The sequence below is a fragment of the Heterocephalus glaber genome, unplaced genomic scaffold (genome assembly GCF_053883595.1).
Source record: "Heterocephalus glaber isolate CG9 unplaced genomic scaffold, H.glaber_assembly_v1.0 deba00001662, whole genome shotgun sequence".
Taxonomy (NCBI): domain Eukaryota; kingdom Metazoa; phylum Chordata; class Mammalia; order Rodentia; family Bathyergidae; genus Heterocephalus; species Heterocephalus glaber.
This window is the reverse complement of record NW_028258403.1, coordinates 13733174-13746880: the sequence shown is the minus strand read 5'-3', so window position 1 is coordinate 13746880 and position 13707 is coordinate 13733174. Positions and strand designations below refer to the sequence as shown.

The following is a 13707-nucleotide window of genomic DNA, read 5'->3' as shown; positions in this document are numbered from 1 at the left end:
TGCCTATCTAGCAGATGGAATGTGACTAAATTCTCTGACAAATTGCTAAGTGGGGTGAGATGAATAAAATCTTGTCCTAGAAAGCTCTGAAAAGAAATGATTGCTTGGTCCCAAGAAGTTCTTTCTTTCTTGGCTGTACTTATTCTCCTCTTTAAGACCTTTCATACTAGAAGATTACTTGCAATCAAATTCATATTCTACAACCCCAAAGACTCAGGCTGAGGGTTCAAGCAGTACATGCTAGTTTGGGCAATAAGGGAAAACATTCAAATAATGCACTGCTTTTGAACAGATATTATGTAAAGAATAGGAACAACCCAGGGCAAACGCTCTACCACGGACCATGACCGTGAAGATAGCTGTGCTGGTAAGGTGGGCATTATTTTGCAATGGAATATGCTTATCACATAGCACTCTCTTCTACTTTATTTCTTCCCTCCATAAATAATAGACTCATGTGTAAAAATTATGTTTTCTTCTCTTAGTGTTCATTTCTTTTGTTAGTTGCAGGGTAGAGTCACAAAAAAGAATTTATCATATCAATTTATGAAAGTATTTTTAGCCAAGTTATTTATAGAACATTTAGGGTCTGTCTTTCAGAGTCCTCAGTAATCTTTGGTGTTTTCTAATCTGCTTTAAATTTTTCAAAATTCTCCCTCACTGCACAAAACATATGAGCAACAGAGACTTCCCCTATACAATGTGTATTTGATATGCTTGATGTTCATCTTTATATACATATAGACATTATAATGTAAGAAATGTGGAAGATATCAATAAATTCAAAGAAACATTTAAGTGCACCATGATACATAGATAATGGGCATAATACTTTATGTACTTGATAAATATTTCATCTGTACCACGAAGAAAGCTTTTTATCAACTTTGATTTTTTTTATTACCTTAAAGTATTGCAGTTGTTTCTCAGCATTCATTGTGCCTTCCTTTTCTTGTCTCAGACAGGAGTTGAAGATGAAAAGCTCTGTGTCTCTTAGCCACCCTTTCAGTTCTTTGATCCTGACCTCCAGCTGCCTTACCAGGCTTCCACTTTCAGGAGAGAGCAGGTCTCGTGGACCTGACCCACTATGACCTGCCATTGTGTCCTGTATCTTCTCCCTTAGGGTTTTCTAATGCAGCAGATTACAAAACAAAACAAATAAGAAGAAAACAAAAACATAGATTAGTAACCAAAAGAATATCATAACAAGAGTAACCTGGAGGTGTCCAGCTGTACCTTCTACCTCACTACTGACATGTTCAGATTAGCTTACTGTTCCATTTGGAATTCAAATTTTCAGGCAGTGGATGTTGTTTTCACTGCGAGTAGATGCTTAAGAAAACCTCCTTCACTTCTACATTCCTCTACCAGAAAAGAGATTTGGTTCAAAAGTTCACCATGGTAACAGATAAAAATTCATTTGAATTTTCAGCATAAGAATTTACAGTTAAAAGTTCTATATATAGAAATATTAAGAAAGAGAAATTTGAATTTAATCAATATACTAAAGAGGCCAGAGAATTAAATTCCTTTTGTTTTGTGAAGTACAATTACCCAAACCATATGACATAGGGCTTTAAATAAAAGTAGCCTCCTTGGAGCTGTTGGTGATTATTAATTAACTTGGAAAGTGTTCAATTTCACAATTCTTCCCATTTTGTATTTTGGATGCTAGATGCTCTAATATATATATAATATATATATTCCCCAACTCACTATGCTAAAAAGCCCACTTAGATTTACCACTGGCATGAAGATACCATCAAGCTGGTTTTCCTTCCTTTCTTTCCTCCTTCCTTCCTTCCTTCCTTCCTTCCTTATTTCTGGTGGAAAGCACTCTCTTTGGAACATCAATAGCATTTCATCTATTATGATAAATTAACCCCACAAAAATAAGCTTTAAAACACAAATAAAATTAAGTCAACAAACATTCATCTGCTGTGTAGTATTCTGTAAATTGTATCTTTAGGAGATCATAACAAAAAAATAGCCTTTTTGGCAACACCCTTGTATTTTCATGGTGCAAATATTGATAATTTGAAGACTCTCAGTGGAATTCAGATTTAGCTATTGTTTTTATGCTATAACAAAAGTAGCAGCAGGAGGCAAAATCAATGCCCTTGGAGGGTAGGGTCACAAAAAAGAATTTATTGCCACTTTTTTGTTCTGGAACAGTTTGCAATCATAAATTCTTCATAAACAGAATACTTCAGAGAATGGTCCGTCTTCATAAATATACGACAGAGGACATCAATTTCATTTAATTCACAATTTGTGTCAGCACAGCAGATGCCAATGCCTGCCTTGATAGGGTTGTTTAATATGCAATTGAGACAGAGTAATATGCAGCACAGGGGACAAAATTTCACAGATTAAACTGTACGCACCACTGACATTTCATTCTAATGTATTTCCATTCCACACTGTTCACCTTAGATGAAAGTAATATTAAAAACCATATCCCTCTATTTTACTATTGTTAAAAGTTAAAATCCTTGTCTTTAATTTTTTCATGCCAATTAAAATGTAATCATGCCAATTAAAACAGTATGCCTGGTGGTGTTAGTATGGCACAAGTTTTGTTAATATCTACCCTCTGTCCCATTCTTTCCCAAAATCAGTACAAAACTGAGCATTGTATTTGAATGGTATTTTTGTCAAAATGGCAACTACTTTTGAGGTAACTGGTTCATAAAGAATTGTTAAATATTGTTTCATCAATATAATGTTGATTTAAAAATTTTTTGAGGCAGTAACATACACAATGTTACTTTAAACACTTCTAAAAATATCATTATTTATTAAATTAGCAAAAGATATATTAAAATGCAATATAAAACAGACTGTCATTTTATCTATCAAGCACATAGAGTTGCTGTTTCTATTTAGTAAATAACCTTTTAAACTGTCACACACCAGCCATATTCTCCTGTCTGAGATCAGTAAATTCTGTAGAATTTAGTGAGTTCTGATATAAATCCACACATTATAAAGTGAAATACATTAATTATTATTAAAAGGCAACATACATATAGATTAGAGTAAGAACTTTGAACATTTTAAGTTACTTTGTACAACTGCAGAGTGAAAAGAATTTAGATGAGAACCAAGGACTTAAATTTGCAGTATGTTTAATCACCTAGATTAAGGATGGCATAAACTGCAAACTGGCATTTCTCCAAGTCATCAAGGTACATGGAGAGCTTCTAGTTAAAAATATTTTTGGAGTATTATTTCTTTTTAAATTTTTTTTAAAGAAGCAGAAAACTGGAAAACACAAAAAATTATACTCCATAACTGATACCACCCATACTTAGCTATTATAATTAATCATTTAGGTAATTGACAAATTTAGCTTACCCTTGATTTGAAGTGAAGGCAATTTAGGAGAGAAGCTGATGAAAAAATACAAGTTAACTTCTCTCTATGTCCTGTCTTCCAACAAAAGAACAGTAGTGTCTCCTGCACAGTGCCATCCTGGTCTCTGGGTAACAGAATCTCTGTATTGCCTTTTTGCCAGATTCTTACCTCTCAGTGTTTGGCTGTGACCCAGCCCATAATTGTGCGAAATGAATTACATGAAACTTTTTGTTTTCTTTTGTTAAAATTGAATTGGAAATTGACACACAAAACAGAAGGTGATTTAATTCTGCAATTTAGGTTTGGGTTAAATTTGCATCTTTGTTTTGGTGGCTTTATTGTTACTTGAAAGCTGTAGTGACAACTCCACTTTTCATCTTAAGGGTACAGTAAATAGTTAAACAGTGGATGTCTTTAACATGTACCTTCAGAATAAATTCTATTAACATTCATTCAAGCATGACAGTCAGTGTATATCAGATATACTGTATTATAGTTGACTTGGTGCATACCCATAATACATGGCATATTTTACTTACTTTTTTATGTATTAAAGAACCAAAATTATTAAAATCTGAGAGTAGACAAGCTCAGAATTAAAAAAAAATCAACAGAAGAGAAAAGGCAATGCTTTCTCCATAATAACATGAATAGCTTGTTTGAAATGTAGGTAGTGAATTGAAAGAGAGAGATATTTGTGCCTCAAATTAGAAATCAGACAGATAGAGTACTTCACTACACAAAAATTGTACACATAACCTATAAACAGTAATAAAAATGCAAATACCCCAAGCAGTTCCCATTTTTCATTAATTGAATCCACTTTTTCAAGGAGATCATTTGGTAGTAAAACGCCACCTTTCTTCAAAGCTTCAACCTTACTAAGCAGCTCTGTCTTTTTCAGGTGCCTGATGGACATTTCCACGCTGTATCGCTAAAACAAAAAGAGAGAAAGAGATACCATTAGAAAGAGGTGTTCTTAGAAAATCTTTCGAGTTTATAATGCTTGTGGGTGTAAAAGTTACTGTTTTCAGTAAAATGTATGGAGTAACCCTGAGTTCCTCAGTCATTGAGAAATATTGCTAGAAATGATTAAAAATATACATTACAACTGGGTGTGGTGGCACATGCCTGTTACCTCAGCTATTAGAGAGACTGAGGCAGGAGGATTGAAAGTTCAAGGCTAGCCTTAAAATAAAATTTAAAACCAAGGGCTAAGGGTATAGCTCAGTGCTTTGTGAGTTCAAACCCCAGTACTAGGGGTAAGAAATCTATGGGAAAATATGTATTAAACATCAACATCTTAGTTATTATATTAAATTGACAATGATTCATGTCTTTTAAAACTGTTTATATATACATTTGCTCATTAAAATATTACAAATAGAAAAATTTTTGGTATGGAAGGATTAAATATTACAGTTAATTCTGGTTGACATTTGGCTCTAGAGTACTGCCTACCTCTCTCTGTCCAAAAAGGACTGGTCTCAGAGTGGTTCAAATAAAAAATTATCTATAAAGATTATGTGACTCCTTTATTATCCTGTGAATTTCCTGGATTAGAGAAGATGTACATATAAAGAGAATAAAAAAGAACTAGTGTTTTGAGAATGGTTACAAACTTACATTTCTTGTTAATTACTGTAAATTTTCCCCAAATATCACAGTTGATTATAGAAGTTCTATTTAATATGACAGTTACTACAGTGATTCTCTTCAGATAACTTCACAGTTAGGAAGGCTTAAGAACATCTAGTTATCTGTGGCTATATTTTAAATGTATACACAAAAACACCAGGGCCAGGGATTTAGCTCAGTGGTTCTGCTGCCTGCCTTGCAGGCGCAAGGTCCCAAGTTCTATCCCCAGTACCAAAACAAAACAAAAAAACCTGTGAGTAGAAAAATTATATTCTATTTAAAATATTAAACAGGTTTTACATTTTTAGCATATTTTCAAACTCCAAAATTTCTTTATTTGAAGCACCAAGGATAGGTCACTGCTTTCCATAGTAGCATTGCTCCCTTGTCCTAAACGAGCAAGGTTGCCCTAAGGTAAGCACCCTCATCAGCTTTAATAAGAAAAGCTTTTGTCTGGGCAAAGAAGTGCTAGTCAGCCAATTTAAAATATGCTGAAGCTCTTGAGTAATTTTATTCACCTTGAAAACATGATATTGTGTAAAATCCCAAACTGGAACACAATTGGAAGCAGCTTCAAGGAAAAGAAGGTATGAAATCACTATTTCAGTTAATAGATATTCAGTGTTTGTGTGAATGTTTGCATACTTCTAATTTCATATTTTAATCTTTCATTTATACTAAACATGCACATCATTTGTATTATGTAAACTTTTCCAAATGTTAGTCATTTGTGGATCACAGAACAAAATGTTTTAAATGAGGTGATTTAGGCATTTCATATTATTAATGAATGTTGATCAGGGTGTCATAGTATCCAAAATTACATGAATATGCATAGTGAAGAAAATCAAGGGTTGTTTTAGAGTGTTTGCAGAATTTGGCCTGTGATACATGAGAAACTGATTGCATTTTCTAACAGTGGGCAATTACCAAGACCATATTACTCCAACACAGAAAATGCACTGCCCACTTGAGTTTTCTGGATTCAATACTCACCAAGTAGGCTAGAAAACTAGATAATGTTTTATATGCCAGACTGATGACTGTAGGAGAGTTCAATCTTCTGTATGTAATTAGATTCCCATGTAAGATTTACATAATTAATTTATTAAGACTTAGACATAATGTTGGGGGGAACAGGTATTTCAGGCAGGCAGCAGATACCTACTCAAATCTTTTACTTATGCCACATGCCATTAATCTACAGAGGGAGTCCTCTGACTATGGCACCTAAGTGGCTTCTACCAGTTATCACTTTTACTTGTGAAGGCTTGTCTTTTCTCTTCACCTCAACTTTGAACAGCTGCTACACAGCAGATTAGTCAAGAAAACGAGCAGTTTAGATGTATCCCATAAAAATGATAGTCTTATAATAACAAAAATATATAAAGCAATTAATTTAATTTTAGACATAATATAATTTTCTCTGTGAAATGTCACTACAGCAATAGCCTTTAAAATGGTTATTACATTTTTTAAAAAAACTTGTCTTTACGTATGCTGTCTTTGTCACCACAAAGCCTACTATATAAACAGCCTGATGAGAGATGTGATAAATGGACAATGTTCTTCAACCTCAAAGAGCTAAGAGAATCTAGTTAATTGTTAGATGTACCGGTATGTGAACAAAAGGTACTAGCATATCATGTAATTTGAGGTGAAAGTATTTATTTTAATTTTTGAAGCACTCTGAAGGTTAAATCTGATATGATTTAGGGCCTTAAAATGTATGTGTAATGCTAGGAAGGTTGTATTTTTGTTGATGCTGGTATGTTTTTGTTCTTCTCTAACATCTTTTTGAAGCAATAGATGGGGAGAATCAACTGCTAACTGTATCTGTTCTCAGATATCCCATCAAGTAAGGCTACTTTATCCTGTAGTGAGAAGATAATTTAATCTTCATATTCATTCCACCCACAGCAATAAGTGAGCAGAGGCTACCTAACTGTGTTCTATAGTCTAGGATGTTATGATATGGACTACACTTCAATAGCCAAAAATGAGATTAGCAAAGCTGAAGTCAGATGGCTTTTCTTGAGTGCTAAGTTAAATAAGCATCCAGTATTTAATTCCCCATAGCACCTGCTGTGGGCTTCTCTGTCTAGTTAAAAATAAAATATACTCTATTGAAAGGGCATATTTACATTATTAAGTGTATTTGCTTGGCCAATTCAATTTTGACTAATGAATCCTCTTAATAGATTTGTGAATGATCTTTATTAGAGAAATAGGCTACTGTTGTCCTAAATGTTACTCCTGTGTTTATAATATAAAAAATTTTTTAAATTAAAAATAACTACAAATAGCAGTTTTCTGTTTCAACTAAGAGCTAAAGAATATTCTGAAAATTCTAATTGAGAGTTTGTTTTTTAACAACACAAATACTAAAATTGAATTATAAAACAAAGCCAGCAAAAACAGGGATTTCTCAAATTAATATACTTATAAATGCATGCAGACTTGATTGAGATAACTTTTTTGACAGTTATGCTAAAAGTTTTTCTCCCTCTAAAACCTTTTTTTTGTTGTTGTTAAAAATCACACCGAAAATTCTGCCCAAATGGAGACTGGAACAATGCCTTGAAACAGTGTTAATTGTCACCATGGAAACCAGAAGAATAAGCCATTTTGAAACTGGTATAGAAGGCACACATTGAGCAACTCAAGCATTTTTCTGCCTCCCTCAATGTTAAAGAACAAGATGCTTTGTCACTGTGAGGTCAGAGAAAGAAAGCATCATGAAAGCGTTGTAGATGCTCACTGTCTAGTAAATAAAAAAATAAAAAATAAACTACATACAGCTAATGCTATAAGACTCTACCCAGTGAATCTTTTTGAAATAGAAAGATCATCAAAAGATGGCCAGGACTGGGGAATGGCTTCTACCTAAGCAAAACTTCAGGGCTATATTATGTGAACCTTGCCCCCAAAGCTCCCTGGGAATTCTGCTGTTGTAATAAAACTTCAGAAGAGGAAAGAAAAAAGGCAGCATGGTGGAATTCAAAATAATGCTCTAAAAGCACACAGAGAGATTAAGACATCCATTGTAAGACTTTTGTATGGTGCTTCTGTTGGTTATGCTGAAAAGAGACCAGACATTGCTGAAGGGAGAGTGAAGCTTTGGCTATAAGAAACATAAGAATTAAGCCAAATAATTTGCTCGATAATTAGAATAAGGCCAAATTCTGTGATACTAGTGTTTGAGTACTTCTACATACTTTTAACTGGGATTCATGTGATTTTATATTAGGAAAAGTTAAAACAGAAATTATCTAGTTATAAGAATGATAAGTTTGACTATCTTCTCTGCATAAATTAATATCTCAAACACTTGTGTATTTGGCATGATTACTTTCCCCATACACACATGATAGGCAGACAGAGAAAGAAAATATACTGAAAAATGAAAATATATCTTAGTCTATCTACAAGAAAGCATATAGGACCACATCCAAACACAAAACCACTGGCAAAATTATGTGTGAAAATACGCATTTTGAACAGAAATGCAAGGATGTGTCTATGACTCTCACATTGTGTTCTCTGGCTAGTGTTTGCCCTCCTCATTGGAGGCTTCATGGTGGCCCCTCAGCAAGTCCATGCCTAATGCCATTCAGTGATGAACAAAGAGTCTTTTTATATGAAAGTCCAGGATCCACAGCTCAGCTGTACTCTTAAGAGGCAGTGTTGCCTTTGCAGGCGTTCTTGTCCTACCCATTTTTTCAGAAGACTGGTGTCCAGCATCTCACAAAGCATGTGATGCTACACAAGGAGTCAGTAACACCAACACTTGGGGAAGATGTTTAAGACTGAAGAAAAGAGTTCAAGGCCAAGGCAAATAACAGTCGTTATTTCTTGCAAACTCCTTGTATTTTACCATAGAATTTATGGTGAATAATTGCATGGATAAATTATAAGACTCCTACAATTGTCCTTGTAAATTAATAATAGGCTTTCTTGATTGGGATAAATTTGCTGCTGAGCCTTTGGAAAAATTAAAAAGTGCAATGTCATTTAAAATTGCCAGAACTCGCACAGCAAATTACATCTGAGGTTAAGAATTAAGTTTTTCCCCCTCTTCAAGCTTATTCCATTTGCATGATCTGGAAATCACATTACATTGGCCATGTATTGTTAATTGGACATGGATTGCATTATCTTTAATATAAATCAAACTACAAATATTAAAATGAATTGCAAATTCCCTAATAGAAGATCATAAAACAATCTTTTTAAAAGTATCTCCCATTAATAATTTAATTCCAATTATATCACTCAGGAAACTTAAGTAGAAGAACTAGCAACTTATTTCTCCAATTTCTTTTATAAAAAAAACTAAGTGTTTTAAAATAAACATACCCAGAACAGAATTTATTGTTATAGGACAAAAATAAAACCACCTATAACTACAAAAATTTATTTTCAATTTTATGCAAAATACTGCATAAGAACACCCAGTTGGCCTGTCACCTCCTTTCTCAAACCCTGTTAAGGGTGATAAAAATGATTCCTGCAGGAAAGAGTCGCTAAGTTTAAGAAATATTGGGTTTATATCCTATAAAATTATAAAATAGATCATTATTATTTTATTTATTTTAAAAAGGTTCTCTAGCCCCTTACATATTTCTGTAAGTTTGATATCTTTCTGAAGCTTCTGCAAAACCTTTAATGAGTTTATATTAAATATTTAATACTGTTTAGGGCATAACCACTACTACCAAAAACAGTTATATTCCCAGCAGTCCCACTGTTTCAGGCAGAGGACTTGATTGATCCTCCTAGCCTGAATTGAGTAGAATGAAAAGAAGCAGTTGGAAAATAGCTGCAATCATTTAATGCAGATGACCTCTGACAGCCTCGCAGCTCTTCTATCTGAACAGAAATTTGCATGGGGTCTCTGTGCAGAGGAACAATGTAACCTAAATGGTAGACAATCTTTATTCTAATGAAGTGGGTGTCAAGGTCAATGTAAAACTGCAATGATAAATGGTGCACCACTAGGCAAGAGAAGTTGCATAGGCATTGTAGTGCTTTCACATTAATTGAAGACTGAAATGCACTGCGTGAAAAGCACAAGCCTCTCTTTTCACCATAATGTGTTAATGCGCCAGTGCCAAAATGATTTCTTCAAGATGTTTGCCTGTTGACATATGTCTTATTGCAAAAATAACAAAAATAGGGAATTATGGCCAACAGTGGACATTTTTGGAATTTAGCATTTTCCTGGAGCAGAATTGTAAAAATTAAATTAAATGTCCCCAAACAATGCTCTGACACCTAATGTAATTCCTTTGATCCCTTTTCTTTTCTTTTTCTATTTAGACCTGTCTTTAATTAGTTTCAACCAAGCAACCTTTTATAGAACCTTCATTGGGTACTTTCATGCTGAGCTAACTGTAAAAGAGGACTAAAAGAGGAGAATCATTTAAGTATTATTTTTCTCTCTCAGACTGAGTTTTCAGCTTAGTCTGTAGTTAAAAATCTTCAGATGTTGTTTATCCTAAATAAAAAATATAATGAAAAGCCTTTGGTTTATGAAGGAAAATAACTATTTTCTACCAGGGGAGCTAGAAAATCATAATCTGGTCACTTGACATTGCTGAAATGACTGTCCAGCAACAATTACACCATTTCTTCAGTTGATCTAGCAATTCGGGAGTAGTCAATATTTTTCAGACCATAAAAATAAGGACACTAAGCTGCTTTTTAAAAATCCTGATCTACTTCAGTAAGTAAAAAGGGATACTATTTGCTAATACACTCACTCATTAGCAACCAAGCACATTAACTTCATCAATTAAATGGGAAATGGAGTTGCACCATTAGTTTCACAAATTGCTAAAATACTGATAAGAGCATATTACCATTTGAGAAACATTTTCAGGCTCAATTCATAATAGGTTATAAACTGGATACATTTTTATGGTTGACATTTTTTTCTGATTCTGGTAAACTCTGTCCTATTCCACCAATCAGCTTCCTGCTACAAATAGCCTTTAATAATGCAATTACAGTTTTACTCATCAAGAATGGTAGGTAGGCCCATGGTCTTGGCAACTAGAAGGCTATTAATATACTTTACTATAAAATAAATGATATTGCTAGTTTGGAACTCTAATGTAAAAACAAACTGTCTCAAATAGAAATTAACAATCTCTGAAATGACAATTCAGAGCCAAAGGGAGAAAAAAAAATCTTACCACAAGAAAGAGGATAGTGAAAAAGAAAAAAAAGTTACTGATGAAACTGTTTAAAAAACTGTACAGCTTCATCTGTGTGTGATTTGTCAGGTCTGAAGCTTTGACGTGCCCAAGGGGCAGACCCCAGCGGGGAGTAGGCTGCCGAGCTAAATAGCTGTGAAAGAAGTCTTAATGTAGGATGGAATTCAAACTAACCTTGACATGACCTCCGGAAAAATATGCAAAAAGTAAAATGAATGCTCTCTGCAAGATACATCCTAATTTTGTGGTGGAGCTGGTTAGTTTTACAAACATAACTGAGAACTTAAAAGAAAAATAGAACGCTAAAAAGGAGAAAACTTTAGAATTCAGGCAAAAAACCTAAGCAGGCATGTGTTACTGTGAAGGCATGTGAACCATTTGGAAAGAATCCAAATAAAAACCCAACCGAACAATATTGTTGTCAGCCTGTCTATTCAGGAAAATTGTTTTTTTTTTTTTAAGGTTGAATATAAATGACACAAAGCCAAGATTACATCATTGCATTACAAAGTCTGTTGTGGCTTTTAGCTGAACAAGCCCCATGGATCTATTGGTTTAGGATAATAATTCAGTAAGATTTTAGTGTGTTATTTTTCCTCCAATGTCAATAAAAAAATAGTGGAATTTAGAGAAGAAATATCCCATATACTTTCTCTTCTATTTCTTGCTTTTGATCTGTATTTGATAAGCCAAAGTCATGTTTCAGTTGATACATTTATTTCTGATTTGACTCTATTATAAATTTTGCTTTATTCCTAAACAGTAGGAGGCATTGGAAGGCATTTGCTCTAGTTCCTGGGACAAGAACATGCTAACTCACTGGATATATGGAAATTTTAATTGAGTGTCAACTTGTGTAGAAATTCAATCCTATTACCTTCTCAATGCAATTTTGTAGCAATACCAGTTATTTACTATACTACTAACTGGATTTTAAACATAATGAAATCGCTAGCAACATGTACCCAAAATCTAATGACTTAAATCCCTACAGAAAGGATATGAATTCATGGGATATATATATATATATATATCCATTAGATTTTTATAATGAAGTAAAAAGATGGATTCAATCTCTAGAAGAATGGAAATAAATACAGGGACCTTTTTTCTAAGAACCTGTGGAATAACTATACATAAAGATTGCTGTTTAATAGATATACTCTAGATCTCTTCTTTGGTTTAGTTTTATTCAGTATTTTAACGACATATATAAGGAGAACGTGAGTATGGCATATTGATCAGCTTGGCAGATTATACTAATCTTATTGATCAATAAAGAAAAATGTAGTTCAGAGATCATAAAATCAAACACCTACAGGTTCTTGTAATAAACTAGTTCTCTGGTAAAAAAAGGAAAAGACATAGCTCTGATTTGTAGTGTTTGTCAATTTCCCTTGTATAAATACTTCCACCGTGCAGATTCTAAGCTATCAATGGTTGTTACTACTGCCAAAATCCCTCAGCATTTTATAGGCTCTCACAAGTACAACCAGGTCCAACACCCTACTGCACAGCAGAAAATATAAAGGAGTTGAGTGGAGTAAGACTTAAATCCTCTCTACTCTCATTCATATTCTAACTATTGCTAGAATCAAGGCAAGAGGATTATTTTCTCTACCAAAATAAAAGTAATGTATAAATGTGATCATTACTAACATCTGATCCCAGTGACAAGAGACATGAGGGTTTAGTGTGTGATCTGTGGTGGATGGGAGAGCATATGGCCCATCTATAAGAAGCAAATTTTATTCAGATATGCCATCAACTCCCATGTGGGTGTATGGCTTCAATATGGCTTCAGTACAGCCAGGTATATTTTTAAAGCAATGCCAGAATTGCATATTTTTATGTGATATCTCATAATTTTTGTGTGTCACATAAAAACTTAAAAAAATCTATACATGTCAAATTATGTCTCGGACTTGGATCTGAATCCATAGACAACTACTTATTTTGTCCATTTCAGATGATAATGTGACTCTAAAGTGAGTGAAAGATGTTGGCATAATGAATCAAATCTAAGAAGAAATGACAGATGTCAAGCCTGACAGTTAATACCTCTACTTCACCCCACCCTCACCAGAAACATAAAAATATAAAAACTGCATGAAGAATGATGGTGACAAGGCTTCATCTGCCTTTACATTCAGTTTAAATTAACAAACAATGAAAGGTAAATGTAGGAGGAAAAAAGAAAAACAGTTTTGGGTCAAGTGGAGACAAACACAAGATCAAGGCAATGTATTAAAAGTCCAAAGGAGACTATTCATAGCAAGGAGATTTAACACTTCCCCAATGGGAAAGCTATTGAAGGAACTAGAGGTATTCAGTTAAAGGGTAAATGAATTAAAGGTAAGAAAGAAAGGGGGATGTGTTGGTAGGTGGAACGGCGGACTTTAAGAAAGAAAATATTAATTTATTATATCTGATCTGAGAGGTCAGACTGGGGATCAAAGGCTAAAGAACAAGTAAGAACACAGCATG

General features: G+C 33.7%; 1 protein-coding gene across 13 annotated transcripts in view; it reads right to left on the bottom strand.

Annotated features, from left to right (window-relative positions):
• The window catches only part of Akap6 (A-kinase anchoring protein 6), a 642973-nt gene that overhangs the window by 97611 nt on the left and 531655 nt on the right, over positions 1-13707 (bottom strand). For all 13 annotated transcript variants that reach the window (XM_087197081.1, XM_087197084.1, XM_087197080.1 and 10 more), the window contains 2 exons: positions 4149-4295; positions 905-1129 (listed from right to left, as the gene is read on the bottom strand). In XM_087197081.1, coding sequence (XP_087053207.1) covers positions 905-1129; positions 4149-4295 — 372 coding nt within the window. The remainder of the gene's footprint in view (positions 1-904; positions 1130-4148; positions 4296-13707) is intronic.